Source organism: Somniosus microcephalus, chromosome 32, assembly GCF_052327205.1.
Source record: "Somniosus microcephalus isolate GS21.2 chromosome 32, FLI_Smic_1.0, whole genome shotgun sequence".
NCBI classification, from domain to species: Eukaryota; Metazoa; Chordata; class Chondrichthyes; order Squaliformes; family Somniosidae; genus Somniosus; species Somniosus microcephalus.
In genome coordinates, this window is record NC_141018.1 from 22,429,220 (window position 1) to 22,456,501 (window position 27,282).

The 27,282-nt window shown below is 46.5% G+C and overlaps 1 protein-coding gene across 6 annotated transcripts in view; it reads left to right on the forward strand.

Moving 5' to 3' along the window:
- The window catches only part of cd276 (CD276 molecule), a 444,092-nt gene that overhangs the window by 281,582 nt on the left and 135,228 nt on the right, over window positions 1-27,282 (forward strand). For 5 of the 6 annotated variants that reach the window (XM_085972225.1, XM_085972223.1, XM_085972222.1 and 2 more), the window contains exon 5: window positions 10,516-10,650. The exons of the other annotated variant lie outside the window; for it this stretch is intronic. In XM_085972225.1, coding sequence (XP_085828351.1) covers window positions 10,516-10,650 — 135 coding nt within the window. The remainder of the gene's footprint in view (window positions 1-10,515; window positions 10,651-27,282) is intronic. 6 annotated transcript variants of the gene reach the window in all.

Genomic DNA, 27,282 nt, shown 5'->3' on the forward strand with positions numbered 1-27,282 from the left:
CTATGAAGTCTCACCATGCCAGTTTGAGAATTTGAATTCAGATTAAAAGACAAAATCTGGAAAAATAAATTTAAGTGCTGGTACCAGTAAAAGTGACTGCTGCATAGCTGTTGGATTGTCGTGAAAGCTCAACCGGTTCACTGATGTCCTTTAGGGAAGGAAATCTGCCGCCCTCACCCGGTCTGGCCGATATGTGACTCCAGACCCACAGCAGTGTGGTTGACTCTTACCTGCCCCTCTGAAATGGCCTCGCAGTGGTTCAGGAAGGCGGCTCACCACCACTTTCTCAAGGGGCAATTAGGGATGGGCAAAATATGCTGGCCTTGCCAGCGACGCCCACATCCCATAAATAAATTAAAAAAACAATAATTTGCAGTCAGCAGCGAAGCGAAGGTGATCGCTGCTCGCCCCGAAGCACGCTCCAGCACGAGGATCCCGTGAGCCCTGTGTCGAGAACTTCGGATTTTCCGACCTTCAGTTCAATCCAATGGAATTTAACGTGGATCCCCTTGTGCGAGCTGCTGTGATGTCAATCGGCGGTCTAAGCAGCCAATCAAAAGGCAGACTTCTCACCGACAGCAAACAAGGAAGTGAGTAAGCCCTTAAAATTCTAACTTTTTTAAAATAGAGAGAGCAAAAAGAAAGATTGGGCCTCCCACATGGGGGAAAAGGCAAACCCGAAATAAAGATTGACAAACTCAAAATAAAATTGAAAAGTTTCTGAACAATTTTAATTTTTATTAAAATGGACAAATTTCACACTGCACAAAATTTTAATTAGTTTTCCAGGCCCTTCTGTTTTGCAGTCAATATGCTGTTAAAACCCCAGTTACATCTAATCCCTTTGGGGCTAACTTTTAATGGGGAACTTAACAGCGTAATTACAGCAGAAGAGCTGAAGATTCCGTCAGTTTCAACGATTTGGCTGATTACATAGATTGCCGGTTCTGTGTGGGGGCGGGGCGGAGTTACATAAGAACATAAGAAATAGGAGCAGGAGTAGTCCATTTGGCCCTTCGAGCCTGCTCCGCCATTCAATGAGATCATGGCTGATCTTCTACCTCATCTCCACTTTCCTGCACTATCCCCATATCCCTCGATTCCCTTAATATCCAAAAATCTATCGACCTCTGTCTTGAATATACTCAACGACTGAGCCTCCACAGCCCTCTGGGGTAGAGAATTCCAAAGGTTCACCATCCTCTGAGCGAAGAAATTTCTCCTCATCTCAGTCCTAAATGGCCGACCCCTTATTCTGAGACTGTGACCCCTGGTTCTAGACTCCCCAGCCAGGGGAAACATCCTCCCTGCATCTACCCTGTCAAGCCCTGTAAGAATTTTGTATGTTTCAATGAGGTCACCTCTCATTCTTCTAAACTCTAGAGAATATAGGCCTAGTCTACTCAATCTGTCCTCATAGGACAATCCCCCCATCCCAGGAACCAGTCTGGTGAACCTTCGTTGCACTCCCTCTATGGCAAGTATATCCTTCCTTAGGTAAGGAGACCAAAACTGTACACAATACTCCAGGTGTGGTCTCAACAGGGCCCTATATAATTGCAGTACAATGTCTTTACTCTTATACTCAAATCCTCTTGTAATAAAGGCCAACATACCATTTGCTTTCCTAATTGCTTGCTGTAGCTGCATGTTAACTTTCAGTGATTCATGTACAAGGACACCCGGGTCCCTCTGAACACCAACATTTCCCAATCTCTCAGCATTTAAAAAGTACTCTGCTTTTCTATTTTTCCTACCAAAGTGCATAACTTCACATTTCTCCACATTATATTCCATTTGCCCTGTTCTTGCTCACCCACTTAGCCTGTCTATATCCCCTTGAAGCCTCTTTGCATCCTCCTCACAACTTACATTCCCACCCAGCTTTGTATCATCAGCAAACTTGGATATATTACATTTGGTCCCCTCATCCAAATCATTGAGGTAGATTATGAATAGCTGAGGCCCAAGCACTGATCCTTGCGGTACCCCACTAGTTACAGCCTGCCAATCCAAAAATGACCCGTTTATTCCTACTCTCTATTTTCTGTCCGTTAACCAATCCTCAATCCCTGTTAGTATATTACCCCCCAATCCCAAGTCCTAATTTTGTTTAATAACCTCTTGTGTGGCAACTTATCGAATGCCTTCTGAAAATCCAAATACACCACATCTACTGGTTCCCCCTTATCTATTCTGCTAGTTACAACCTCAAAAAACTCCAACAGATTTGCAGAGTTGGGGTGCGCGCACAGTGCAGCCTGTTTCGGAGCTGCCATTGACTGATCGCAACTTCAGGAGTTCCGCCTGCGCCAGATCCCGAAGTTGCGGTCAGTTTCGAGCTGGAATGACCGCGAACGCTGCCAGTTCTCCGTCATCCTTAACGCAAATTCTGGGCCTTTTAAAATAAGCTGATGCTCCCAGGCCTGTCTGTCTTCTATTCTCAGCCCACCGCTGCTTCCCGGGCTCAGTGCTTGAGTTGCTCCTTCGGGCTCGCTGCTGGGCCTCAACTCGTGCCTGCCGCTCCTTTCTTACCCTCACCTTTCTTACTCTCACCTTCCTTACTCACCTGGGTCTCTGCTCCTTTGCCATGGGATGTCTAGCAGCTTCCCTTGCAGTACTGGACCTTGAGGTGAATCCTGGCTATCCAATTTGTGCATCTTTCCCGAGCAATCCTTGTGGGCCAGGAAGAGCTGGCGTGCTCCTCTGCACCCAGTCAGGGGTCCTTGGGCCTCTGTAGGTTTCTTTATTTTTAACCCTTCTGATCTCCCCCATATCTGTTGTGCAATCAGTCATTCACAATGAGAAGGTGCACGCTCGTCAAAGTAACTTCTTGGCAAAGAGAATGGGACCTTGGCGTGATGCCCTTGTAGCTTGAGGGGGGGTCCAGGACCATTTGATTGTGTGGGCTTCAGAGCCATACTCCTCCTTGATTGAAGCTTGCCAGTTTGAAAGAAAAGAAAGAAAGACTTGCATTTCTATCGCGCCTTTCATGACCACTGGACGTCTCAAAGCGCTTTTTGAAGTGAAGTCGCTGTTGTAATGTGTGAAACACGGCAGCCAATTTGCATGCAGCATAGCTCCCACAAACAGTAATGTGATAATGACCAGATAACCTGTTTTTGTTACGTTGATTGAGGGATGAATATTGGCCCAGGACAACAGGGAGAACTCCCCCTGCTCTTCTTCGAAATAGTGCCATGGGATCTTTTATGTCTGATATACCTATCAATTCATTCCATGAAAAGCGACGAGTTAAGATAGTAACTATAGGTTTTTATTGGCTAAATAACAGAGCCCACCCTCGTGGGTGATCGGTTCCAACAAGGAAGAATACTAGCCAAGCGGTCACCTTTATACCTGGGCAAGCAGGCGGAGTCATGGGCGGAGTCAGCTGAGGTATGCCTAGGTATAACAGCGTGCGTGGCAAGAGGTAACCTTGTGTAGTGATAACAACAGTGTAAACAGTGATAACAACAGTGTAACAATAGTGAACGGTTGTGAACGATAACAGTGGTTTACCACAATGTCTACCTGAGAGAGCAGACGGGGGCCTCGGTTTAACGTCTCGTCTGAAAGACGGCACCTCGGACAGTGCAGCACTCCCTCAGCACTCCACTGGAATGTCAGCCTAGCTTTATGTGTTCAGGTCCCTGGAGTGGGACTATGAACCCACAACCTTCTGACTCAGCGGCGAGGGTGCTACCCACTGAGCCATGGCTGACACTGTAGGGTTTGAGGGTTAATGGGCATTGCTGTGGGAACACACTCTGTATTTAAGTCACGCCAGTACTTAAGTCACACCAGGTGCACAGTGCTGTCATTGAGCATTAAGACAATGGAAGCAAGCCAATTCCGATTCAGATGGTTTAAATTTGCAACATTCCTGGTTCGTGACCTGCCATGTTAGATGTCAACTTCCTGGGGGGGCGGGGGCGGTGGGGTGTTGTGTGCATCACAAATCCCACCAGCTGACTGGAATAGTACAGCTTTCCCACTGGTCTGATCGACTCCGTGTGCCTTACCTTCAGGCATGGGGTCAGAAACGCTAATTCCTCGCAGGAAGAAGGAGCAGAAGCTGGCATTTTGGGAAGTGGGAATCCATCCAAAAGCAGATTTGCGAAACACCTCATTGGAATTTTAAATAAGCCGATCTCAGTCTGAGCCAGGGCTTCAGTTTGCTGTGGCATTTGGCTCTGCGGAGTACAAAGAGAGGAGCACGTTTCTGTTCAACATTTGTAGGCCAGAGAGAAATCCCCCTGCTCCCAACGAGCTAGTAGTGCCCTTAAAAAGTTAACCTGAATGTTGACGAGGTGTCCTCATTGAACAATCTTGAACCGAATGTCAGCTATGAACTACAATTAAAGAAAGAACGGACTTGCATTTCTATAGCGCCTTTCATAAGCTCAGCGTGTCCCAAAGCCCTTCACAGCCAATGAAGTACCTTTGAAGTGGAGTCACTGTTGTAACATAGGAAATGCGGCAGCCAATTTGCGCACAGCAAGCTCCCGCAAACAGCAATTAAGGGTACAGTAACCCGGTAGTTATGGTACTGGACGAGCACGCAAGATGTCATGAACACCAGTCCTGCCGTAGCAAGTGGTTATGAAATTGATTTCAATAAATCAGGTCATTAATGGGCTTGTCAGCAGGAATAAATAACCATGACAGCTGTTGCATTGGCACTAAAACACAATTGGCTCGTTAATGTCCTTCAGGGAAGTGGAGCTGCCACTCCTACCCGGTCTGGCCTATGTATGACGCCAGTCCGATATGATGAGGGTTGACTTTTAGCATCCTCTGAAGTGGCCCAGCCAACCACTCAGTTGTGAAAATAGCTGCCACCACTTTCTCAAGGCAACTAGGAGGGGGCGATCAATATGGCCTTGCCAGTGTCACTCTCATCCAGAGAACAAATTAACACCAACATCAATAAGGGTAGACTTCAGAATAAAGCTCCAGGCCGGCCCTTACCTTAGGATTTCCCTACTTATAGTATTTAGTGACCTTAAATCATTTTTAAATTGCCCGTCCGTATGACTGGACTGACGATTAGAGTTGCCATTTTTCTCTCTGTGAGCAGGACATCAAGCACATGACCACGAGCTCCCTGACTCAGTCTCTTATAGCTGCATCTAACTTAATGGTGGTATTTAGAAGGTTAAGGGGTGATTTGATCGAGGTTTTCAGGATATTAAGTGGAACTGCTAGGGTAGATGGAGAGAAACTATTTCTGCTGGTTGGGGAGTCTAGGACTAGGGGGCATAGTCTAAAAATTAGAGCCAGACCTTTCAGGAGTGAAATTAGGAAACACTTCTACACACAAAGGGTGGTAGAAGTTTGGAACTCTCTTCTGCAAACGGCAATTGATGCTAGATCAATTGTTAATTTTAAATCTGAGATTGATAGCTTTTTGTTAACCAAAGGTATTAAGGGATTTTGGGCAAAGGCGGGTATATGGAGTTAGGTCGCAGATCAGCCATGATCTCATTGAATGACGGAACAGGCTCGAGGGGCTGAATGGCCTCCTCCTGTTCCTGTGTTCCTATATCCTTCAGATGTTGAGGAAGTCAAGCCAAGACAGCTTTGAACTCTTACTTTTTTTTGGTACCACACTATCTCCCTGCATGGTGATTCTTTCAGCAGACATTGCTAAGCGATTCCAACGCTAATAGAAATTCCCATTGCTGTATCAAAACAATTGTTCCCTCTCCTGGGCAACTTCTAAAGATGAAGCATGTTGGTTTTGGAAATTGGGAGTTTTTGTTTTTAGCAAGATCTTTTTGCCTCTGTTATCTGCAAGTTCAGTGCAGGTTTGATACAGGCAACAACAAAAAATCCCAATTTCCCACACCAACATCCTTCATCCTTAGAAGCTGCCCAAGAGAGGGAACAATCGCTTTTTAAAAGCTTTGACATTGAGATTTTAAATGGAATGCTCGGGCAGTTGTACATGCTGGCAGTGTGCCTGATTTGCTTAGGGAGAACCCTGGCTTAATTAATGCAGAACAGCAGACACCCACACACAATCTGCTCTTACACGCCACTGTGCGGATGGTGGAGCGAGCTCTGAGTCTTAACACCCAGTGCCTCTGAGCCTAATGTAAAGCACGGCTGTTAACGTTTGAAAGAGTTGCTTGCTGAAGCAAAAGGAAGGAGCGGAGGGCTTGCCTTGTGTTGATGTGCGTCATCAGTGGGAGAATGCAGCAGCTACAGTCTGTGATTTATGCACATTTGCAGGTTCGAGATTATCAGTAGTGGGCTTGAGTGTGGCATATGAAGGACTAATTTTCCATTCACATTTCAATATTTCTGTCTTTTTAAAAAAAATGTTCAGGTATTTCACAGCAAATTTCAGTCTTGGTTTGTTTTATGTCTTTTTTCTTGTACTTCAACAACAACTTTCTACAACAACAAGCCTTTCCACCATCTACAAGGCACAAGTCAGGAGTGTGATGGAATACTGTCCACTTGCCTGGGTGGGTACAGCTCCAACAACACTCAAGATGCTCAACACCATCCAGGACAAAGCAGCCCGCTTGATTGGCACCCCATCCACCACCTTAAACATTCACTCCCTCCACCACCGGCGTACCGTGGCTGCAGTGTGTACCATCTACAAGATGCACTGCAGCAACTCGCCAAGGCTTCTTCGGCAGCACCTCCCAAACCCGCGACCTCTTCCACCTAGAAGGACAAGGGCAGCAGGCGCATGGGAACACCACCACCTCCAAGTTCCCCTCCAAGTCACACACTGAAGTATATCGGCCGATCTTTCATTGTCGCTGGGTCAAAATCCTGGAACTCCCTCCCTAACAGCACTGTGGGAGCACCTTCACCACACGGACTGCAGTGGTTCAAGAAGGCAATTAGGGATGGGCAATTAATGCTGGCCTTGCTAGCGACGCCCACATCCCATAAAAAAACAAATAAAAAAAGCAAACAAAAAAAAGGGTTGCATTTATCTAGCGCCTGTAACGTAGTAAAACATCCCAAGCCGCCTCACAGGAACGTTATCAAACAAATTTTGACACCGAGCTACCTAAGGAGATGTTAGGAGAGGCGACCAAAAGCTTGGTCAAAGAGGTAGTTTTTAAGGAGCATCTTAAAGAAGTAGAGAGGCGGAGATTTTTGTGGAGGGAATTCCAAAGCTTAGGGCCTAGGTTGCCATTGATGGAGCGATGAAAATCGGGGATGTGTGAGTTTTATATAATTAGTGGAAATGTATGCATGAGGGAGAAAGGTGTTTAAATTTGGAAGAAAGTGCTATTTGTTTGTGTTTAGCACCTTTCTGAGGCTGGTAGAGTGACACTTCACTGCAGTACTGAGGGAGTGCTGCATTGTTGAAGGCGCCGTCTTTTGGATGAACTGAGGCTCTTGTCTTCCTGCTCCGATGGACATGGAAAATCCCATGGCACCATTTGAAGAAGAAGAACAGTGTCTTGGCCAACATTCCTCCCTCAACCAACACCTCCAAAGACACATGATCTGACCATTCATTTATTTGTTGTTTACGGGACCTTGCTGTGCGCAAATTGGCTGCCATGATATCCCACACACAACCGCGCCTGCACGTCCAAGGTAACCCTTTCTGCTTTGGGATGAGGTGCGATGATAAATGCATGGCTGTTCATTTCTTTTCCGCTGCTCCAAATATTAATCAACAAAGGTGAAAAGTTAGAGAGAGAGATTGTTTTTACTGGCTGAGGCATTAAGGTCACTTGTGGCGGTTTCATGCAGCCTTCCACAGATGCATAACCAATAAAAATGAAAATGTGCATTTACTCCAGGTCAGACCTGGTGTTGGTGGGCTCAACAAAGGGGAAGAGTTCGATGCTTCACTTCAACAGTGAAAGTGTGATTCCAGATTTTCCATTCCCTTCGTTTATTTTTATGCCACTAAGATCACCTCTTGGCTGCCTTAAGTTCAAAGGTCTCCAGTCTTTCCTCATAACTCTGACCTTTGACACTAGAGACCACCCCCTTGTGGCTCTTCTGTGTACTGCCTCCAGCGCTTCAATGCCTGCCTTGTTGCCCGGCAACCGGAACTGGATGCAGTATTCAAGGTGCGGTCTCACCAGCGCACTGTAGCGTTTGATTACTACTTTGTCCGACATATATTCTGATGTTTTACCTGTAGTTCGCCGTGTTATTGGTTCTATTGATTGCTGCTCTGCATCGGTTGGATATTTTGAGCGCCAAGCCTACTAAGGTTCCTAGAAAAAAGAAAGTCTTGCATTTCTACAGCGCCCTTCACGACCTTAGGAGGTTCCAAGGCACTTTACTGCCAGTGAAGTAGTTCTTTACTGAAGTGTAGTCACTGGCGTAATGTAGGAAATGCAGCAGGCCACCTTTGCACTAAGCTTCCCACAAACCGCAATGACCAGATAATCTGTTTTTTAGTGGTGTTACATAAGAAATAGGAGCAGGAATAGGCCACTTGGCCCCTCGAGCCTGCTCCACCATTCAATAAGATCATGGCTGATCTTGGGCTCAAAACCACTTCCCCGCCCGCCCCCCCCATAACCCTTCACTCCCTTATCTTGTAAAAATCTGTCTATCTCCACCTTAAATGTATTTAATGACCCAGCCTCCACAGCTCTCTGGGGTAGAGAATTCCACAGATTTACGACCCTCTGAGAGAAGAAATTCCTCCTCATCTCAGTTCTAAAAGGGCGACCCTTTATTCTGAAACTATGCCTCCGCGTTCTAGATTCCCCCACATGGGGAAACATCCTCTCTGCATCTACCTTGTCGAGCCCCCTCAGTATCTTATATGTTTCAATAAGATCACTTCTCATTCTTCTAAATTCCAATGTTGGTTGAAAGATAAATATTGGCCAGGACACCGGGGGGCACTCCCCCTGCTCTTCTTTAAATAGTGTTATGGGATCTTTTACGTCCACCTCAGAGAGCAGATGGGGTTTAACGTCTCATCCGAAAGACGGCACCTCCGACAGTGCAGCACTCCCTCAGCACCGCACTGGAAGTGTCAGCCTAGATTTTTGTGCTCAAGTCCCTGGAGTGAGGACTTGAACCCACAACCTTCTGACTCCGAGGCGAGAGGGCGACCCACTGAGCCACGGCCGACACAAGATGCTGTTCACGTTAAAATGGCCGGCTGGCCCTGACGGCCCAGGCGCGCATCTGAGGAGTGGCCATTTTGGGGAGATGCAGGAGGGTCATCGGCCCACCAGGGATCTGAGCACCCCCCGTCCCTGCATTCATCAATGCCTTCAGGAGAGTAGAGCAGAAGATCGGGAGACGGGAAAACAATGCTAGCTAGAAGAACTCTCCTACTGCTGGAGTGCGAATAATTTCAGCGGGGAAGGGGTTCAGCTTACATATAGAATTACATCAAACATACAGCTGTACGAAAGGCTGATATTTAAAGATATTTAGTAGACGAGAATCATATATGTATAGCTTCAAGTGTAGCCATTGACCAAATAATATTACCCATAATTACTCCTGGGTAATTAAAAGCTAAGACTTGTTCAAAATGTAGCTGCAGACGGTCAAAAGCAGCTTTGACTACGTTTTCATAACAAACAGCCACAGGCTGCGAGTGAAGGTTAAATCATTAAATAACATCTTATAATGCTGTATAGAACTTAGAATTTGCTTACCAAAACTAATTGCAATGATATTTAAAGGATAATTAGAATAAGGACATAATATGAGAGAGATCACGGAGATAAGGTATTATTTGTTAGATTAAAGTGAGATAGTTTGGATACCTCAAGACGAGTGAAACAGCGCTGATATGGGCCCTTGGTATAAAGGCCTTGTACCAGGGAAGCTAGAAATGAAGGAGATAAAGTAAATTCCAATGGGGTGAAAAACTATAAACAAGATAACACTGAACATGGCAAAGTTGGTGGAAAAACACTGGAAAGGTGGGATACTACCTTAGTCTGAGTGACAATGGTATTTTGACCATTAGAACCAATTAAAAAAGGTGATTTTGTTAAAGACCATGTACGGACACTGGCCAAACCAACTTTTAATAAGAAAAGAGTTTAAACCTCGATACTCAAAGAACAACTTCACACAGGCGTATTGCGAGAACAAAGGAACAGGCTTAGGCCGACATCATCTGTGTCCGAGAGGTTCCAGAGACCAAGGGCTGTGAGCTACTCGTTAAAATTATCTCCTAATATTAAGTATATTGCGCTGTATGCTTAATAAATCTTCATCTATTGCTCAAACATACATGGCTGCTGCCTATTGGTGTCTTGTCCAAGAACTCAGAGATCATTAAGATGTTACACAGCACAGAAACAAGCCATTCAGTTCAACAGGTCCGTGCTGGTGTTTATGCTCCACACGAGCCTCCTCCCTACTTCATCTAACCCTGTCAGCCAAACCTTCTTTTCTAGTTACTGGAGCGTGTAAACAAGGAATCAAATGTGTGCTGTCAGATGCACCACCTCAGCCATCATTAAGCTCTCCTGTCTCACCTCAGCTTTATCGCACTCACTGATTTTCTTTCTGTCTCTTTTCTACCTCCAGGGCAGCATCTAAAGTTCCCCGCAGTGGCCTTATGGCTGACGATCGGCCTCTCCGTCTGTCTGCTGGGACTGCTGGCCGCCCTGGGGTACGTGTGCAGACGGAAGATCCAGCAGAGCTGTGAGGAGAACCAGGCAGGTGGGTCCTCGCGCTCCGGCGCTCGGGTAAGCTGTGCAGCGTGGGCCCCGGATCAGTCTTCAGGTTAGAGGAGCGAGGCTGCTAATTTCCTTGGCCTAATTCACGTCACCAGCGCCGACATTAATCAGATTGAGGGGCACGCCAAAGGCCAACAGATTAACCCCATGCCATTTTACGAGTTGCTCTCGTGCACAGTTAGCGACGGCTCTGTGGTCAGACCCAGTGGTGGGGAGAGGAAGCACTCAAGATTTGATGGTTTTTAAGCCTTCATGGAAATGCGTTCATGGAAATGTCTCCTTCCTGATGAATGTTAAGCTGCCCCAAATAGAACGCGAGGCTGATTGGGTGCGTTATGAGTGCTCGTACTGGAAATCAATGCGACGTTGCTTCGGTCCTGTTCAGCGCTCCCGCTAAGCTGCGCAGCCGCGTGGCGGTCTGGAGGTCCCGCGCAGGCCGCTCACAGGCTTTTCCACGCAAATAACCGCGCAGGCACGAGAAATTGGATGGGCCGCGCAGCCAGTTAAAGGGCCCGCGCACCAAAAACAATGTGATGTGAAGCCAGTATGTGTGCTAACAGTATACCCAGTAGGTCAGGAGATTGAATGCTTATATGTGCATAAGTGGGAAGATGTTAAATAATGGAGCGCATAAAAGTTTCACCTGAGGCTGCTCAGCATGCCGGGTTCCAGCAAAGGGTCATTTTCTTCCGCGGTTTTTTCTGACTGGCGGCTGCTGGGGCAAGATAGATGTTGCAATTGACTGATCTTGCAGGTGTTCGGATAAAGTGGCATCAATCAGGCCTGGTGCGGTGTAATACAAAGAAAGACTTGCATTTCTATAGCGCCTTTCACGACCACCGGACGTCTCAAAGCGCTTTACAGCCAATGAAGTACTTTTTTGAAATAACAACAGAAAATGCTGGAAGCACCCAGCAGGCCAGGCAGCATCCGTGGAGAGAGAAACAGAGTTAACGTTTCAGGTCTGGGACCCTTCATCAGTACTTTTTTGAAGTGGAGTCACTGTTGCAATGTGGTAATGACCAGATCATCTGTCTTTGTTATGTTGGTTGAGGGATAAATATTGGCCAGGACACCTGGGGAGAACTCCCCTGCTCTTCTTTGAAATAGTGCCAAGGGATCTTTTACATCCACCTGAGAGAGCAGACGGGGCCTCGGTTTAACGTCTCATCCAAAAGACGGCACCTCCGACAGTGCAGCACTCCCTCAGCACTGCACTGGAGTGTCGGCCTAGATTTTTGTGCTCGAGTCCCTGGAGTGGGACTTGAACCCACAACCTTCTGACTCGGAGGTGAGGGTGCTATCTGTTAAGCTACGGCTGACACACTGAGAAGCCAACCTGTTAACACCACAGAAGAAAAATACCAAATCGTAGCATGTAAATTGTATGTGATGTTGCGTGGATGCCCCCATGACGTGGTCAAAGTTACTAAGTATTTACAGCGCAGGAACAGGCCATTCAGCCCAAATGGTCCGTGCTGGTGCTTGTGCTCCACACGAGCCTCCTCCCACCCCTCTTCGTCTCACCTTATCAGCATATCCTTCTATCCCTTTCTCCTGCTCTCATTGTAAACCCAGCTCGTTATGTATTGGAATGAACGGGTCTTTTTCCGAGTGGCAGGCAGTGACTAGTGGGGCAGCGCAGGGATCGGTGCTAGGACCCCAGCTATTCACAATATATATATTAATGATCTAGACGCGGGAACTAGATGTAATATCTCCAAATTTGCAGACGACACAAAGCTGGGTGGGCGTGTGTGCTGTGAGGAGGATGCCGAGAAACTCCAGAATGATTTGGACAGGTTGGGTGATTGGGCAGAAGCATGGCAGATGCAATATAACGTGGATAAATGTGAGGTTATCCACTTTGGTGGCAAAAACAGGAAGGCAGATTATTACCTGAATGGCAATAGATTGGGAAAAGGAGAAGTGCAACGAGACCTGGGTGTCCTTGTGCACCAGTCGCTGAAGGTAATCATGCAGGTGCAGCAGGCGGTTAAGAAGGCAAATGATATGTTGGCCTTCGTAGCGAGAGGGTTTGAGTACAGGAACAAGGATGTCTTGCTGCAGTTGTACAGGGCCTTGGTGAGACCACATCTTGAGTATTGTGTGCAGTTTTGGTCGCCTTATCTGAGGAAGGATGTTCTTGCCATGGAAGGAGTTCAGCGAAGATTCACCAGGCTGATACCTGGGATGGCAGGAATGACATATGAGGAGAGATTGGGTCGATTGGGCTTGTACTCGCTGGAGTTTAGAAGAATGAGAGGGGATCTCATTGAAACTTATAAAATTCTGACAGGACTGGACAGACTAGATGCAGGAAGGATGCTCCCGATGGTCGGGGAGTCCAGAACCAGGGGTCACAGTCTAAAGATAAGGGGTAAGCCATTTAGGACAGAAATGAGGAGGAATTTCTTCACCCAGAGAGTGGTGAACCTGTGGAATTCTCTACCACAGAAGGCAGTAGAAGCCAATTCATTAAATATATTCAAGAAGGAGTTGGATATATTTCTTAAGGCTAAAGGGATCCAGGGGTATGGGGAGAAGGCAGGGACAGGGTACTGAATTTGGATGATCAGCCATGATAGCATTGAATGGCGGAGCAGGCTCGAGGGGCCGAATGGCCTACTCCTGCTCCTATCTTCTATATTTCTATCTATACCCTGGTTATCATTAAATTCACTGTATGGCTCCAGATGCTTTGAAGACCAAGAGCTTGCCGACAGTGAAGTTGGCCTTCTCCTTGCCTCTTCCTCTTGGGAGGCACAATCGCAAAGTGAAAACAAAAAAAACCTAATTGTCTGCAGCGAACCTCGGTACTTATCACAAGCTCTATCACTTTGCAAACGCAAGGCTGGGTTGTCTCGGTGATGCAGGCAAAAAAATATGAGGAGATCCCCAGATCTCTGATGATTAATTGAGGCTGCATTTATTTGGATAGAGCTGTAAGCTTGAGGTCATCCAAAACTCGGCTGCCCGTGTCCTAACTCGCACCAAGTCCCGTTCGCCCATCACCCCTGTGCTCGCTGACCTACATTGGCCCCCGGTCAAGCAACGCCTCGATTTCAAAAATTCTCATCCTTGTTTTCAAATCCCTCCACGGCCTCGCCCCTCCCTATCTCTGTGATCTCTTTCAGCCCCACAACCCCCCTGAGATATCTGCGCTCCTCTAATTCTGGTCTCTTGAGCATCCCTGATTATAATCGCTCAACCATTGGTGGCCGTGCCTTCTGTTGCTTGGGCCCTAAGCTCTGGAATTCCCTGCCTAAACCTCTCCGCCTCGCGACCTCTCTCTCCTCCTTGAAACCTACCTCTTTGACCAAGCTTTTGGTCACCTGCCCTAATTTATCCTTATGCGGCTCGGTGTCAAATTTTTTTGTCTTAAAATACTCCTGTGCAGCGCCTTGGGACGTTTTACTACGTTAAAGGCGCTATATAAATACAGGGTGTTGTTGTTGTAGTGAATATTTGTTCACCCTGCAGTGGGGCCTTTAGTCGACTTTTACGATGTGTTTTCAGATCACGAACGGTCCTGGTCAATACCGTAATGCGGTAAATAGTCCTCACGATGAGTGTGCAGAGATGGGAGTTATAGCAAGTAAATAAGTCAAAAATCTATAGGAAAGCTAGAAGACTGCATTTAATGCCCGCTGTGCAATCAATGTTTGTACACAAGTTAAATCCTGACGAATGTAAATGAAACTTGTGCTGAATTGCTGTTTTCTCAGCCCCCTAATCCATTATTCAAACAAGGTCCAGTCGGAGTAACAGAACAAAACCACCCAATTATCATCTTTGCAGAGGACCAATGTTTCCTGTCATTTTGTTTTTGGTCTGCGGGCCCTTTAACTGGCTGCGCAGCCCGTCCAATTTCTCGCGCCTGCACAGTTATTTGCGTGGAAAAGCCCGTGAGCAGCCTGCGCGGGACCTCAAGACCGCCACGCGGCCACGCAGCTTGGCGGGAGCGCTGAACAGAACCGAAGCAACATTGCATTGATTTCCAGTACGAGCACTCATAACGCACCCAATCAGCCTCGCGTTCTATTTGGGGCATCTTAACATTCATCAGACTCGGCCAGTTTAGCGGGTCAGAGAGGAATTGTCCAGAGTTTCTCCTCTTACTGGCCCCGGGGCTTTTTGTTGCCTCTCCCAGGCTGTGGGGAATGGAGGGGGTGGGGGGGGATGGTGGGAAGTGTCTAGTCACAAGGCTCCGGCCATCAGGAGTGTGGAGCAGGCTTGATGGACCAGCTGGTCTTCTCCTGTCGTCAATTTTTGTATGTTCATATGTAAGTTTGTGCTGTTGGACTGTGTGCCTAAATTTATGTATGACTGTATGTGTGTGTGTGTGAGCGTGTGTGTTTATACGTGCGCGTGTGTGAGTGCGCGCGTGTGTGCTCGTGTGTGTGTGAGTACGCGTGTGTGTGTGAGTACGCGTGTGTGTGTGAGTACGTGTGTGTGAGTACGCGTGTGTACGTGTGTGTGTGAGTACGTGTGTGTGTGTGTGAGTACACGTGTGTGTGTGAGTATGTGTGTGTGTGAGTACGCGTGTGTACACGTGTGTGAGTATGCGTGTGTGTGAGTATGCGTGTGTGTGAGTATGCATGTGTGTGAGTACGCGTGTGAGTACACGTGTGTGTGTGTGAGTGTGTGTGTGTGAGTACGCGTGTGTGCACGTGTGTGTGAGTATGCATGTGTGTGAGTACGCGTGTGTGAGTACGCGTGTGTGAGTACTTGTGTGTGTGTGTGTGAGTACGTGTGTGATATGTGTGTGTGAGTACGCATGTATGAGTACGCGTGTGTGAGTACGCGTGTGTGAGTACACGTGTGTGAGTACGTGTGTGTGAGTACTTTGTGTGTGTGAGTACGCGCGTGAGTACGCGTTTGTGTGAGTACGCGCGTGTGAGTACGCATGTGTGTGTGAGTACGCGTGTGTGTGAGTGTGCGTGTGTGAGTGTGCGTGTGAGTAAATGTGTGTGTGAGTACACGTATGTGTGTGTGAGTACACGTGTGTGTGTGAGTACACGTGTGTGTGAGAGTACGTGTGTGTGTGTGAGAGTACGTGTGTGAGTAAGTGTGTGAGTACGTGTGTGTGTGAGTACGCATGTGAGTAAGTGTGTGTGTGAGAGTACGTGTGTGTGTGTGTGTGTGTGTGTGTGTGTGTGTGTGTGTGTGTGTTTGTTCCTAAACTAACATATAAAATCCATCATATTGGTCACATTAGAAGTTGTATCTCTCGGGTCACGGGTATAAAAACCCATGTTATGATGCACAGTTTCACTGGATTGTTACCGTGTACAGGTAATATATATTACAATTATGAAGCGCAGGTTTTAATTTATAGACATTTTAAAGCAATACTTCTTAGTGTTGTGCAAAATTTCCATATTGCCCTTCTGCCTGAGAGACCGGGATTGAGATCCGGCCCAGACTGGTGAAATGATCATTTCCGCTCTCTGCTAGCTGTTAGACTCCAGAATGAATTGAGTTTGGACAGGTTCAAACAGGTCTCAGTGATGAGGATCCACAGCATATAACTGACCACAACTTGGCACTGAATTAATAAACTCACATTAAAGTGCGTCCATGTGCTGCAGGAGCTATATTACATTTTGGTGAGGTGGGTTAAGAATCTCTCGTAAGATGCACGCACACTGCAAGTTGTAATAATAGCGCACTGGCAGTTAGTAATGAGCTCCTTAAGTACCAAGCACAATTAGTTCAGTAAGAGTTAGGCATTAAGATTGATCAAAGACTTTTCTTATAACTTGAAGCTATGTTAAGTAAATGGATGTGATGAATTCCTTTCATGTCTCAAAGCGCTTTACAGCTAATGGAATACTTTTGAAGTGTAGCCACTGTTGTAATGTGGGAAACGCAGCAGCCAATTTGTGCACAGCAAGCTCCCACAAACAGCGATGTGATAATGGCCAAATAATCTGTTTTTGTTATATCGATTGAGGGATAAATATTGGCCCAGGGCACCGGGGAGAACTCCTCTGCTCTTCTTCGAAATAGTGCCGCGGGATCTTTTACATCCACCTGAGAGAGCAGACGGGGCCTCAGTTTAATGTCACATCCGAAAGACGGCACCTCCGACAGTGCAGCACTCCCTCAGCACTGCACTAGAGTGCCAGCCTAGCTTTAATGTGCTCAAGTCTCTGGAGTGGGACTTGAACCCTCAACCTTCTGACTCAGAGGCGAGCGTGCTACCCACTGAGCCACAGCTGACAGAAGTACTTGGGTCTGGATTTGGACCTGGGCCTACATTGCTGCACACCTGCCTTAAAAGCGAATTTTTCTTTACTTAAGCACGTCTGCACTTACACAATAGGAATTTACGGAATATATTGGCCAGTTGATGCCTACTGCTCCCGACTTTTGAAATTCTAATCTAAATATTTACCCAAATTCCTCCTGTGGTGGTGAATCATGTCGGAATCACTCCGAGACTTGACTCAAGTCACCATTATTCATCCATGAGCTTAGACATTGAGTGTTGGCTGGCATCGCAGCCAAGCCAACTCTACACTTAACCAGTGTCCGTATCTTGATCGGTAGAGTTGACATTATGGGAAGGATGCGATCAGATGAACGGAAGGGCCTTCTTCAACCAAGCCTACCTTGTGATCTTGTCACGTGTTCACTATCTAGCCGAAGTACTCTGGCTCCTTTTACTCATCCCCACTTTGTAACACCCGACCTTGACTGAGATCAGCTCACACAGCACAGACTAAGAACTGAGCCTGGGATCATCTGGTACACGTATGACTTATTGCCAATCACACAACAGCAACAACTTGCATTTATGTAGCGTAGTACAACATCCAAAGGTGTTTCACAGGAGCAGTATCCAACAAAATTTGACACTGAGACACATAAGGACAGGAGGCGGAGAGGTTTAGGGAGGGAATTCCAGAGCTTGGGGCCGATTCAGCTGCAGGCAATGCCATCAATGGTGGAGCGATAAAAATCGGGGATGTGCAAGAGACCAGAATTGGAGGAGCGCAGAGATCCTGGAGGATTGTAGGGCTGGAGGAGATTATATTGCATTTACCGACTCAGCCCCCAGTGGAACTCTGAAAACGGGCATTTCTGTGTCTGAATCAAACACATTAGAAAGTGTGCTGAAAAGTACAAACTCTAAATGCAAATGTCAGGCTGGCTTTGCACTGTGCAGTTCCTGGGACTCACTTTCATATATCCGCTGTTAATTCAAGGCTGCTTAACTGAAATTATCTGAACATTCAAATCTTTAAGCACTTAAAGTCTCACTTTTCTGTGTTATTTGCATTGTTTAATTTAAATGATTAACTAAATTTTTTTTTAAGCTCAAAATCAATTTTGACTTTGAAATACATGCGTTTTGTGTGTGATATGCATATGTATGTATATAGGTAATCATTATATATGTGCATATGTAATGCATACTTAGGTGGAACCAAGTCCTTTGATGAAAATCCCATGGGGCCCGCCTGTTTTCTCAGAATTTGGGACTTCACACAAGTTAAAAGTAAAAATGATCAAAAACCCCACATCAAAGGGCTTTCCCATTAAAAGTGGAAGTGAAATTGGAACAGTTCACTGATCGCCAGGGTATATTTGTGAACACTCGCATACAAGAGAGAACGGAATGATTTATGCTGAATAATAACTGCGGACGAGCGTTTCCCCTGTCTCACTTCCTGGGCTATGAACGGGCCCAAGCCACTCGGCAACGGGTATACCTGCATGATGCAATGATATTTGAAAAATATTACAGCCTCATTACACATGTATAGCCAGCTTGGGGCACCACACAAGTTGCTAAGAGCTGTGCTTCTGGCTGGCCAGGGACAGCTCCGAGCATGTGGGCCGCGATTTCCCCTGCCTCGGCGGGTCCGTGCGGCCGGGGTCGGTGGTGGGGCCCGACCCCGCTGCTGGTTCCAGCCTGCTCTGTAGAATAATTTTACCTTGTTTGGGCTTGTTAAGTCCGCCCAACGCGTTGGCCGGCCAATTGAAGAAATCGGGTCTGATGACGTCATTTGATGACGTGTCATCAGCCGGTTTCCTTAAAGGGACCGTGCGCAAATTGATTTTGACAGTTGTGCTGTCAGTGTTCTACAGCTTTGAGGTGCTGCAAACACTGACAAGCACTGCACAGAGGTGCACGGCTGCACCAAGGCTCTCCCATGGGAGATTCTCTTCCCTTCCAATGGGCGGAAGAGACCTCCCCAGGAGATCAGCGCAGCCTGGTTGCACATTGCACAGGAGGACATAAGCAGGGATGTGGTCAGGAGGACCAGGCTGCAGTGGCGCAAACCTTTCAATGATCTGAGCGGATCACGAAACGTTACTGCAAAGCCACACTCAACCTCATCCTGCTGTGCCTCTCATCACTTCCCCATCACTCTGCCTTCCCTACCCTACTCCTGCACATCCTTACTCACACCAACTTACCTTGCACCGCCACCCATTCCTCTCTATCTACATTATCACTTCCCCATCTCACTAGCCACCCCTCACACTCACCCTCATCCTAGTCCAATCATACCAATTAACAACACACAAGGGTAGGCACTTGTATGTTTTAGCCAATGTTCATGTGAAATTTCTGTTAATGTGCTGTCAAACATTGAAATCTTTATTTTCAACACTTTACATTCTTAGAGAGATTTGTGTGCACCTTTAAGTGGCTTAGTGAGTTGCAGTGAATGGTGAGACATAACGGTACCCCCCGCAATGGTGATGAGTGTGAAAGGAATGGCTTGGGCATTGCAGGTATCCTTTATGGTGCTGGTGTGGGGTGGTACCAAGCTGGCGCATCATGTGTCAGCTAGGGTGTACCGCGTCAAGTGAAGTAAATCTGGCCATGGTGAGGCCATCCCTTGCCTCCCCGGCAGCAATGTGGTCATAGAAACATAGAAACATAGAAGATAGGAGCAGGAGTAGGCCATTTGGCCCCTCGAGCCTGCTCCGCCATTCAATGCGATCATGGCTGAGCATCCAAACTCAGTACCTTGTCCCTGCCTTCTCCCCATATCCCTTGATCCCTTTAGCCTTAAGTAATATATCTAACTCCTTCTTGAATATATTTAATGAATTGGCCTCAACTGCCTTATGTGGTAGAGAATTCCACAGGTTCACCACTCTCTGGGTGAAGAAATTCCTCCTCATCTCAATCCTAAATGGCTTATCCCTTATCTTTAGACTGTGGACCCTGGTTCTGGACTCCCCTGCCATCAGGAACATCCTTCCTGCATCTAGTCTGTCCAGTCCTGTTAGAATTTTATAAGTTTCAATGAGATCCCCTCTCATTCTTCTAAACTCCAGCGAGTAGAAGCCCAATCGACCCAATCTCTCCTTATACGTCATTCCTGCCATCCCAGGTATCAGTCTGGTGAATCTTCGCTGCACTCCCTCCATGGCAAGAAAATCCTTCCTCAGATAAGGCGACCAAAACTGCACACAATACTCAAGGTGTGGTCTCACCAAGGCCCTGTACTACTGCAGCAAGACATCCTTACTCCTGCACTCGAATCCTCTCGCTACGAAGGCCAACATACCATTTGCCTTCTTAACCGCCTGCTGCACCTGCATGCTTACCTTCAGCGACTGGTGCACAAGGACACCCAGGTCTCGTGGCACTTCCCCTTCTCCCAATCTATTGCCATTCAGATAATAATCTGCCTTCCTGTTTTTGCCACCAAAGTGGATAACCTCGCATTTATCCACATTATACTGCATTTGCCATGCATCTGCCCAATCACCCAACCTGTCCAAATCATACTGGAGTTTCTCGGCACCCTCCTCATAGCACACATGCCCACCCAGCTTTGTGTCGTCTGCAAACTTGGAGATATTACATCTAGTTCCCTCGTCTAGATCATTAATATATATTGTGAATAGCTGGGGTCCTAGGACCGATCCCTGCAGTATCCCACTAGTCACTGCCTGCCACTCGGAAAAAGACCCATTTATTCCAACTCTTTGCTTCCTGTCTGCCAACCAGTTCTCTATCCAAGTCTGTACCTTGTCCCCAAACCCATGTGCCTTAACTTTACATGCTAATCTCTTATGCGCGACCTTATCGAAAGCCTTCTGAAAGTCCAAATACACCACATCCACTGGTTCTCCCTTATCTATTCTACCAGTTACATCCTCAAAAAATTCCAGTAGATTAGTCGAGCACGATTTACCTTTTGTAAATCCATGTTGACTTTGTCCGTTCCTGTCACTGTTTTCCAAGTGCTCTACTATTACATCTTTTATAATGGACTCTAGCATTTTCCCCACTACCGATGTCAGGCTTACTGGTTTATAATTCCCCGTTTTCTCTCTACCACCTTTTTTGAATAGTGGGGTTGCATTAGCTACCCTCCAATCCATGGGAACTGTTCCAGAGTCTATAGAATTTTGGAAGATGACCAGCAATGCATCTACTATTTCTAGGGCCACTTCCTTAATACCCTAGGATGTAGATTATCAGGCCCTGGGATTTATTGGCCTTCAATCCGGTCAATTTCCCTAACACCATTTCCCTATAAATACTGATTTCATTCAGTTCCTCCCTCTCATTAGACCCTATGTTCCCCGACATCTCTGGGAGGTTATTTGTGTCCTCAAAGGAGGAGAGAGAGGCAGAGAGGTTTAGGGAGGGAATTCTAGAGCTCTGGGACGAGGCAGCTGAAGGCACAGCCGCCAATGTTGGAGTAAAGGAAATTGGGGATACGCAGGAGTCCAGAATTGGAGGAGTGCAGACATCTAGGAGGGTTGGAGGAGGTTACAGAGGGGTGGGCCATGGAGGGATTTGAACACGAGGATGAGAATTTTAAATTTGAGGCTTTGCTGGCGCAGGAGCCAATGTAGGTCAGTGAGCACAGAGGCGATGGGTGAACGGGACTTGGTCATTATGATTTTGACCTGTCCTAAGCCAGTGGTGGTCCTTTGACCTGCCCAAAATGGGCAAAAAGAGGTAGCTGGCCTGTGGGAAGCAAAGGGGCTGAGGCCTCACACGGAGATTCCTGGACAGGAAGACCATCGGTTCCCCCCTTGATTCCCACTCGGGAGTTGAAATGCACCCTTGGCTGTCCATTCCCCAGCGTTGAGAGCCCTCCCCCTGGGGAATTTTTTTTTTTGAAATAGCTTTTGAGAAATGTGATTTAGCTAGTACGTAGGTACTGAGTAATGAGATGTTCAAGTGGTCCGTCTAGTTAGTTAATTAACAGATCAGTATTTGCAAAGGGGTCATTAATCTGATGCTTAAGTATCCGTAATTAACTGCATCAATCTATACTTAAATCAAAATTAGCTTTATTAAACAAATAGCATCACGAGTGGAAATATATTGAGGCTTATTTTAAAAAAAGCTATAAATCTAAATGGATTAAACACAGTTAGATCGACAGTGAAGTGGCGCCGATGGCACTGAAAAAGGGCACAGACAATTTTCTGTACACTTCTGTTGCTGAATAATTACAAAGTTGAATTCGGGGAACTTCTTGCAATTTAGTACACTGTATTCATTGCTCACGATGCGGCCTCCTCTACATTGGGGAGACCAAACGCAGATTGGGCGACCGCTTTGCAGAACACCTCCGTTCAGTCCGTAAGGGTGACCCTGAGCTTCCGGTCGCCTGTCATTTTAATTCACCGCTCCATTCCCACTCGGACCTCACCGTCCGCGGCCTCTTGCATTTTTCCACGGAAGCTCAATGTAAACTCGAGGAACAGCACCTCATCTTCCGATTAGGCACTTTGCAGCCTTCCGGACTCGATATCGAGTTCAACAATTTCAGATCATAACCTCGGCCCCTATTACATTTTTACTTATATATTTTTTCCACCCCTCTGTTTTGGGTTTTCCCTCCCCCCCCTTTCCTTTTTTTTTCTCTCTCCCACATGGCAGCTGTCTCTCATCCTGCCAGTACACTTCACACCTAATCTGAGCCGTCTTTTGTCTCCACTGTCCTATCACCATCTCGTCTGGTTTTGAATCTCTTTACTTCCTTTGTTCTATCGCAGCCCTGCCTTCGATCTATTTTATTTCCTTTCCAGTTTTGAAAAAGGGTTTCGACCTGAAACGTTGACTCTTAATTTCTCTCCACGGATGTTACTTGGCCTGCTGAGTTTTTCCAGCATTCTCTGTTGTTATTGCTGCTGAACTGTCCTGCTTTAGCAGCACTCTCAGAATGCTAAAATGCTTAACGGTGTTTATTTAGCACATAGGGAATCATCCGTGGCTCAGTCGAAAGCACTCTCGCCTCTGAGTGTTGGAAGGATGCGGGTTCAAGTTCCACTCCAGAGACTCGAGCACATAATCTAGGCTGACACTCCCAGTGCAGTACGGAAGGAGTGCTACACGGCCGGAGGTGCCGTCTTTCGGATGAGACGTTAAACTGAGGCTCCGTCTGCTCTCTCAATTGTGATCTATACCAAACTTTTAGACCTCGGTGGTGCAGTGTTATTAAATCTGCATTTGAAAGTAACGTGGGCAGAATAACGTGTCTGGATATTGGGAATGTAGTACAGGAAACTCTTTGGTCTCCGGCACCGACGGGACCGGCGTGTTGCCGGTTGATCAAAAATTCCGGATGACGGAGAGGGTTATCTACCGAGGCTATTTTTAACAAAGAAAAATAAAAAAATCAAGAAATGTGCAGTATACAGTAATTGGGTACTCACCTACAGAATGTTGTGTTAAATGGATGGTGGAAGGTGTTTGATTAAGTACAGTACTGCCAGTTGAGGGTAATGCAATGCAATGACTACCAGCAGCGTGGGAGACACACAGTACCCCTGTAAAATGGCAGATCGGAAGAGACTACCGGCAGCGCGGGAGAGTCAGACTCCTGTTACAGGGGTATTGAGGTGTTCCGACTTCCGACAGCGCCAAGAAGCCGAGTAGCGGCAGTTTGGAGAACTACCCCCACTGACTAACTCGGCCACCGCGGGAGACTCGGACTCGGCAACATTGCCGGTTATTGAGGTGTTTTCGGAGTGAGAATTTTGCCGGTTAATAGAGAATTCCGGATATTTAGGTGCCGTTTAAATGAGAGTTTCCTGTATTGCAACGTCAGAATTTGGACATGTTAATGTCATCTTAACCTACTAAATTTCAAAATGCTGAATACCAAATGCCATCTGATTGGTGGTCCCTTTCTCATTTGTGATCTCCAAACTGTTTTCCTGCTGGATCAGGAGAGATTAAAGTTTAACTTTACTTTGAATAAATTAATTGCAAAGTTTGAATTATGTACTCCGCAGAACTGATATTGATTGAAAATCTTATTCTGCACAAATGTTTTTGTTCTGTTGCTCGCTGATTCAGTGGCGCGGAAGGGGGAGTGTGTAGAGAATTTTAAAATTTAAACTACTAGACCTTAACAGCAATTTTATATGAATATATATTAAACTGGGTCAGGGATCCAAGATGGTGGCTGCAACCAGTTTGATATAAATAAATTGAGTGATGTTCTTTGTAATATAGCTTTTAACGGATTGGTAGCTTTAGAAAAAAAACAAATAATTGGATTGGCTGGTTTTGTGCATGATCCTATTCCTGATTGGTAGATTTGTGGATCCATATTTGAGCAAACCCCGATGATTAACTTTGTTGAGCCAATCAGCAAAAGAGTGTCAATTGGTCCTTTGTCTTATGGACAGATTTACATAGAATTACATAGAAAGCACAGCACAGAAATAGGCCATTTGGCTCATCTGGTCTATGCCGGTGTTCATGCTCCACACGAGCCTCCTACCGCCCCTCTTCATCTAACTATCAGCACATCCTATTCCAGTCTCCCTCATGTGCTTATCTAGCTTTGCCTTAAATGTGTCCAAATTATTCACCTCAACCACTCCCTGTGGTAGCGAGTTCCACATTCTAACCACTCTCTGGGTAAAGAAGCTTCTCCTGAATTCCCGATTGGATTTATTAGTGACTATCTTATATTTATGGCCCCTAGTTTTTGGTCTCTCTACACAAGTGGAAACATCTTCTCTACGTCTACCCTATCAAACCCTTTCATAATCATGAAGACTTCTATCAGGTCACCCCTCAGCCTTCTCCTTTCTAGAGAATAGAGCCCCAGCCTGTCCAATCTTCTTGATGGGTATAATCTCTCAGTTCTGGCGTCATCCTTGTAAATCTTTATTGCACCTTCTCCAGTGCCTCTATAACCATTTTATAATAAGGAGACCAGAACTGTGCACAGTACCCCAAGTGTGGCCTAACCAAGGTTCGATACAGGTTTAGCATAACTTCTCTACTTTTCAATTCTTTCTCTCCAGAAATGAACATTTAATATGCAATATACTGTATACATGGCTCGCAATTGTACATATTTATTTATTCTTTAACTCCATTTATTTATATTGTTTTGACATATTATTCGTTATGTAATACCCTGACTCATTTTAATGGACTGCAGTTTGCAGCCCCTACGGGCATGTACGCGGTGCGCACATGCCCGTAAGGGCCGCGCAGGTGCCGGGTATTCGCGTGCGTACATACGGAATCCCCATAAGCATGAATGAGGATTCCCTTCTTTCATTGGTTGGGCCAGCCCACGTGATCCCAGGGGTGCTCGTGAACCAGTTGCGCCCCCGGGATACGCGGAGAGGCCCAGGACCGCGAGTCTCCGTACCTCCTGGACCACCAAGTACGCGGGCATTTTACGTGCGGATCGGAGGCGTTTCCCCGCGGGAAGCCTCTGACCTCAAATTCCGGGTCAATATGACTAATAGATAACTGGAGGGAGTGCTGGTCTGTGGAAATGGGGGAAGAAATGCACACCTTCACTGAAATAATTCGTAAGACATCTTCTTGGAAACAGGGCAATGTTTTGATTGCTTCCTGGAAATTAAATAGTGTTTGTCCTTATCTACTGCAAGGGGATAAATAAATACCACAGTAACATAGCCAAGTAATTTTCTGCATGTAACATGGGCGGGGGGAGCCCATCTGGTTAGGGAACTGTTTTTTGTAGCAACAAGCAAAACAATAAATCAAACCTAAGAAAAATATAAACAAATTTGCATATTTCCTTTACTAATGATCTAGGCCATCTTAATTATTATTACTAACAGCGTCTGCTTCAGTGATCATTGTAAAGTCCGCGCCTCAATAATACACGGACTTCTCTGCTTGAGATTGTCAGATCAGTGCCAGTAGGTACAGAATTTGAGAGCAGGTTTACGCTGTTGAGCATTAGGAAAGCAAATGGTAATGTTGGCCTTTATTACAAGAGGATTTGAGTATCAGAGTAAAGACGTATATAGGGCCCTGGTGAGACCACACCTGAAGTATTGTGTACAGTTTTGGTCTCCTTACCTAAGGAAGGATCTTCTTCTTAGGCAGTCCCTTGGAACCGAGGATGACTTGCTTCCACATTAAAAATGAGTTCTCAGGTGACTGATAGTCCAGTGCGAGACCTACAGTCTCTGTTACAGGTGGGGCAGATGGTGGTTCAAGGGCCGGGTGGGTGGGGTGCTTGGGTTGACGTGCGCTCCTTCCACTGTTTGCGCTTGGCTTCCGCTTGCTCCTGGCGAAGAGACACAAGGTGTTCGGCGCCTTCCCGGATGCTTCTCCTCCACTTTGTGCAGTCTTGGGCCAGGGATTCCCAGGTGTCGGTGGGAATGTTGCACTTTTTCAAGGAGGCTTTGAGGGTGTCCTTGAAGCATTTCCTCTGTCCACCTGGGGCTCTCTTGCCGTGTCGGAACTCCGAGTAGAGCGCTTGTTTTGGGAGTCTCGTATCGGGCATGCGGATGATGTGGCCCGTCCATTGGAGCTGATCGAGCGTGGTCAAAGCTTCGATGCTGGGGATGTTGGCCTGAGCAAGAACACTGACGTTGGTGCACCTATCCTGCCATGGATTTGCAGGATCTTGTGGAGGCAGCGTTGGTGGTACCTCTCCAGTGCTTTGAGGTGCCTGCTGTACATGGTACAGGAAGGATATAGTTGCCATAGAGGGAGTGCAACGAAGGTTCACCAGACTGGGATGGGGGGATTGTCCTATGAGGAGAGATTGAGTAGACTAGGCCTATATTCTCTAGAGTTTAGAAAAATGAGAGGTGATCTCATTGAAACATGCAAAATTCTTACAGGGCTTGATAGGGTAGATGCAGGGAGGATGTTTCCCCTGGCTGGGGAGTCTAGAACCAGGGGTCACAGTCTCAGGATAAGGGGTCGGCCATTTAGGACTGAGATGAGGAGAAATTTCTTCACTCAGAGGGTGGTGAATCTTTGGAATTTTCTACCCTAGAGGGCTGTGGAGGCTCAGTCGTTGAGTATATTCAAGACAGAGATCGATAGATTTTTGAATATTAAGGGAATCAAGGGATATGGGGATTGTGTGGGAAAGTGGAGATGAGGTAGAAGATCAGCCATGATCTTATTGAATGGCGGAGCAGGCTCGAGGGGCTGAATGGCCTACTCCTGCTCCTATTTCTTATGTATGTTTTTATGTTAATCCACCAGCGACTGGGTCGAGTCGACAGAAACTGGCTTCCACTCATCACCAAAGCAGACATCAGAGAGTAGAAACGCATCACATCTGTTTGGGCTGGCTACAAATACAGTTGGCGGAGGGGAAAAACAGCTCTAGTCTAAGACGCTGTTCTCTTGATGCTTCTTAAC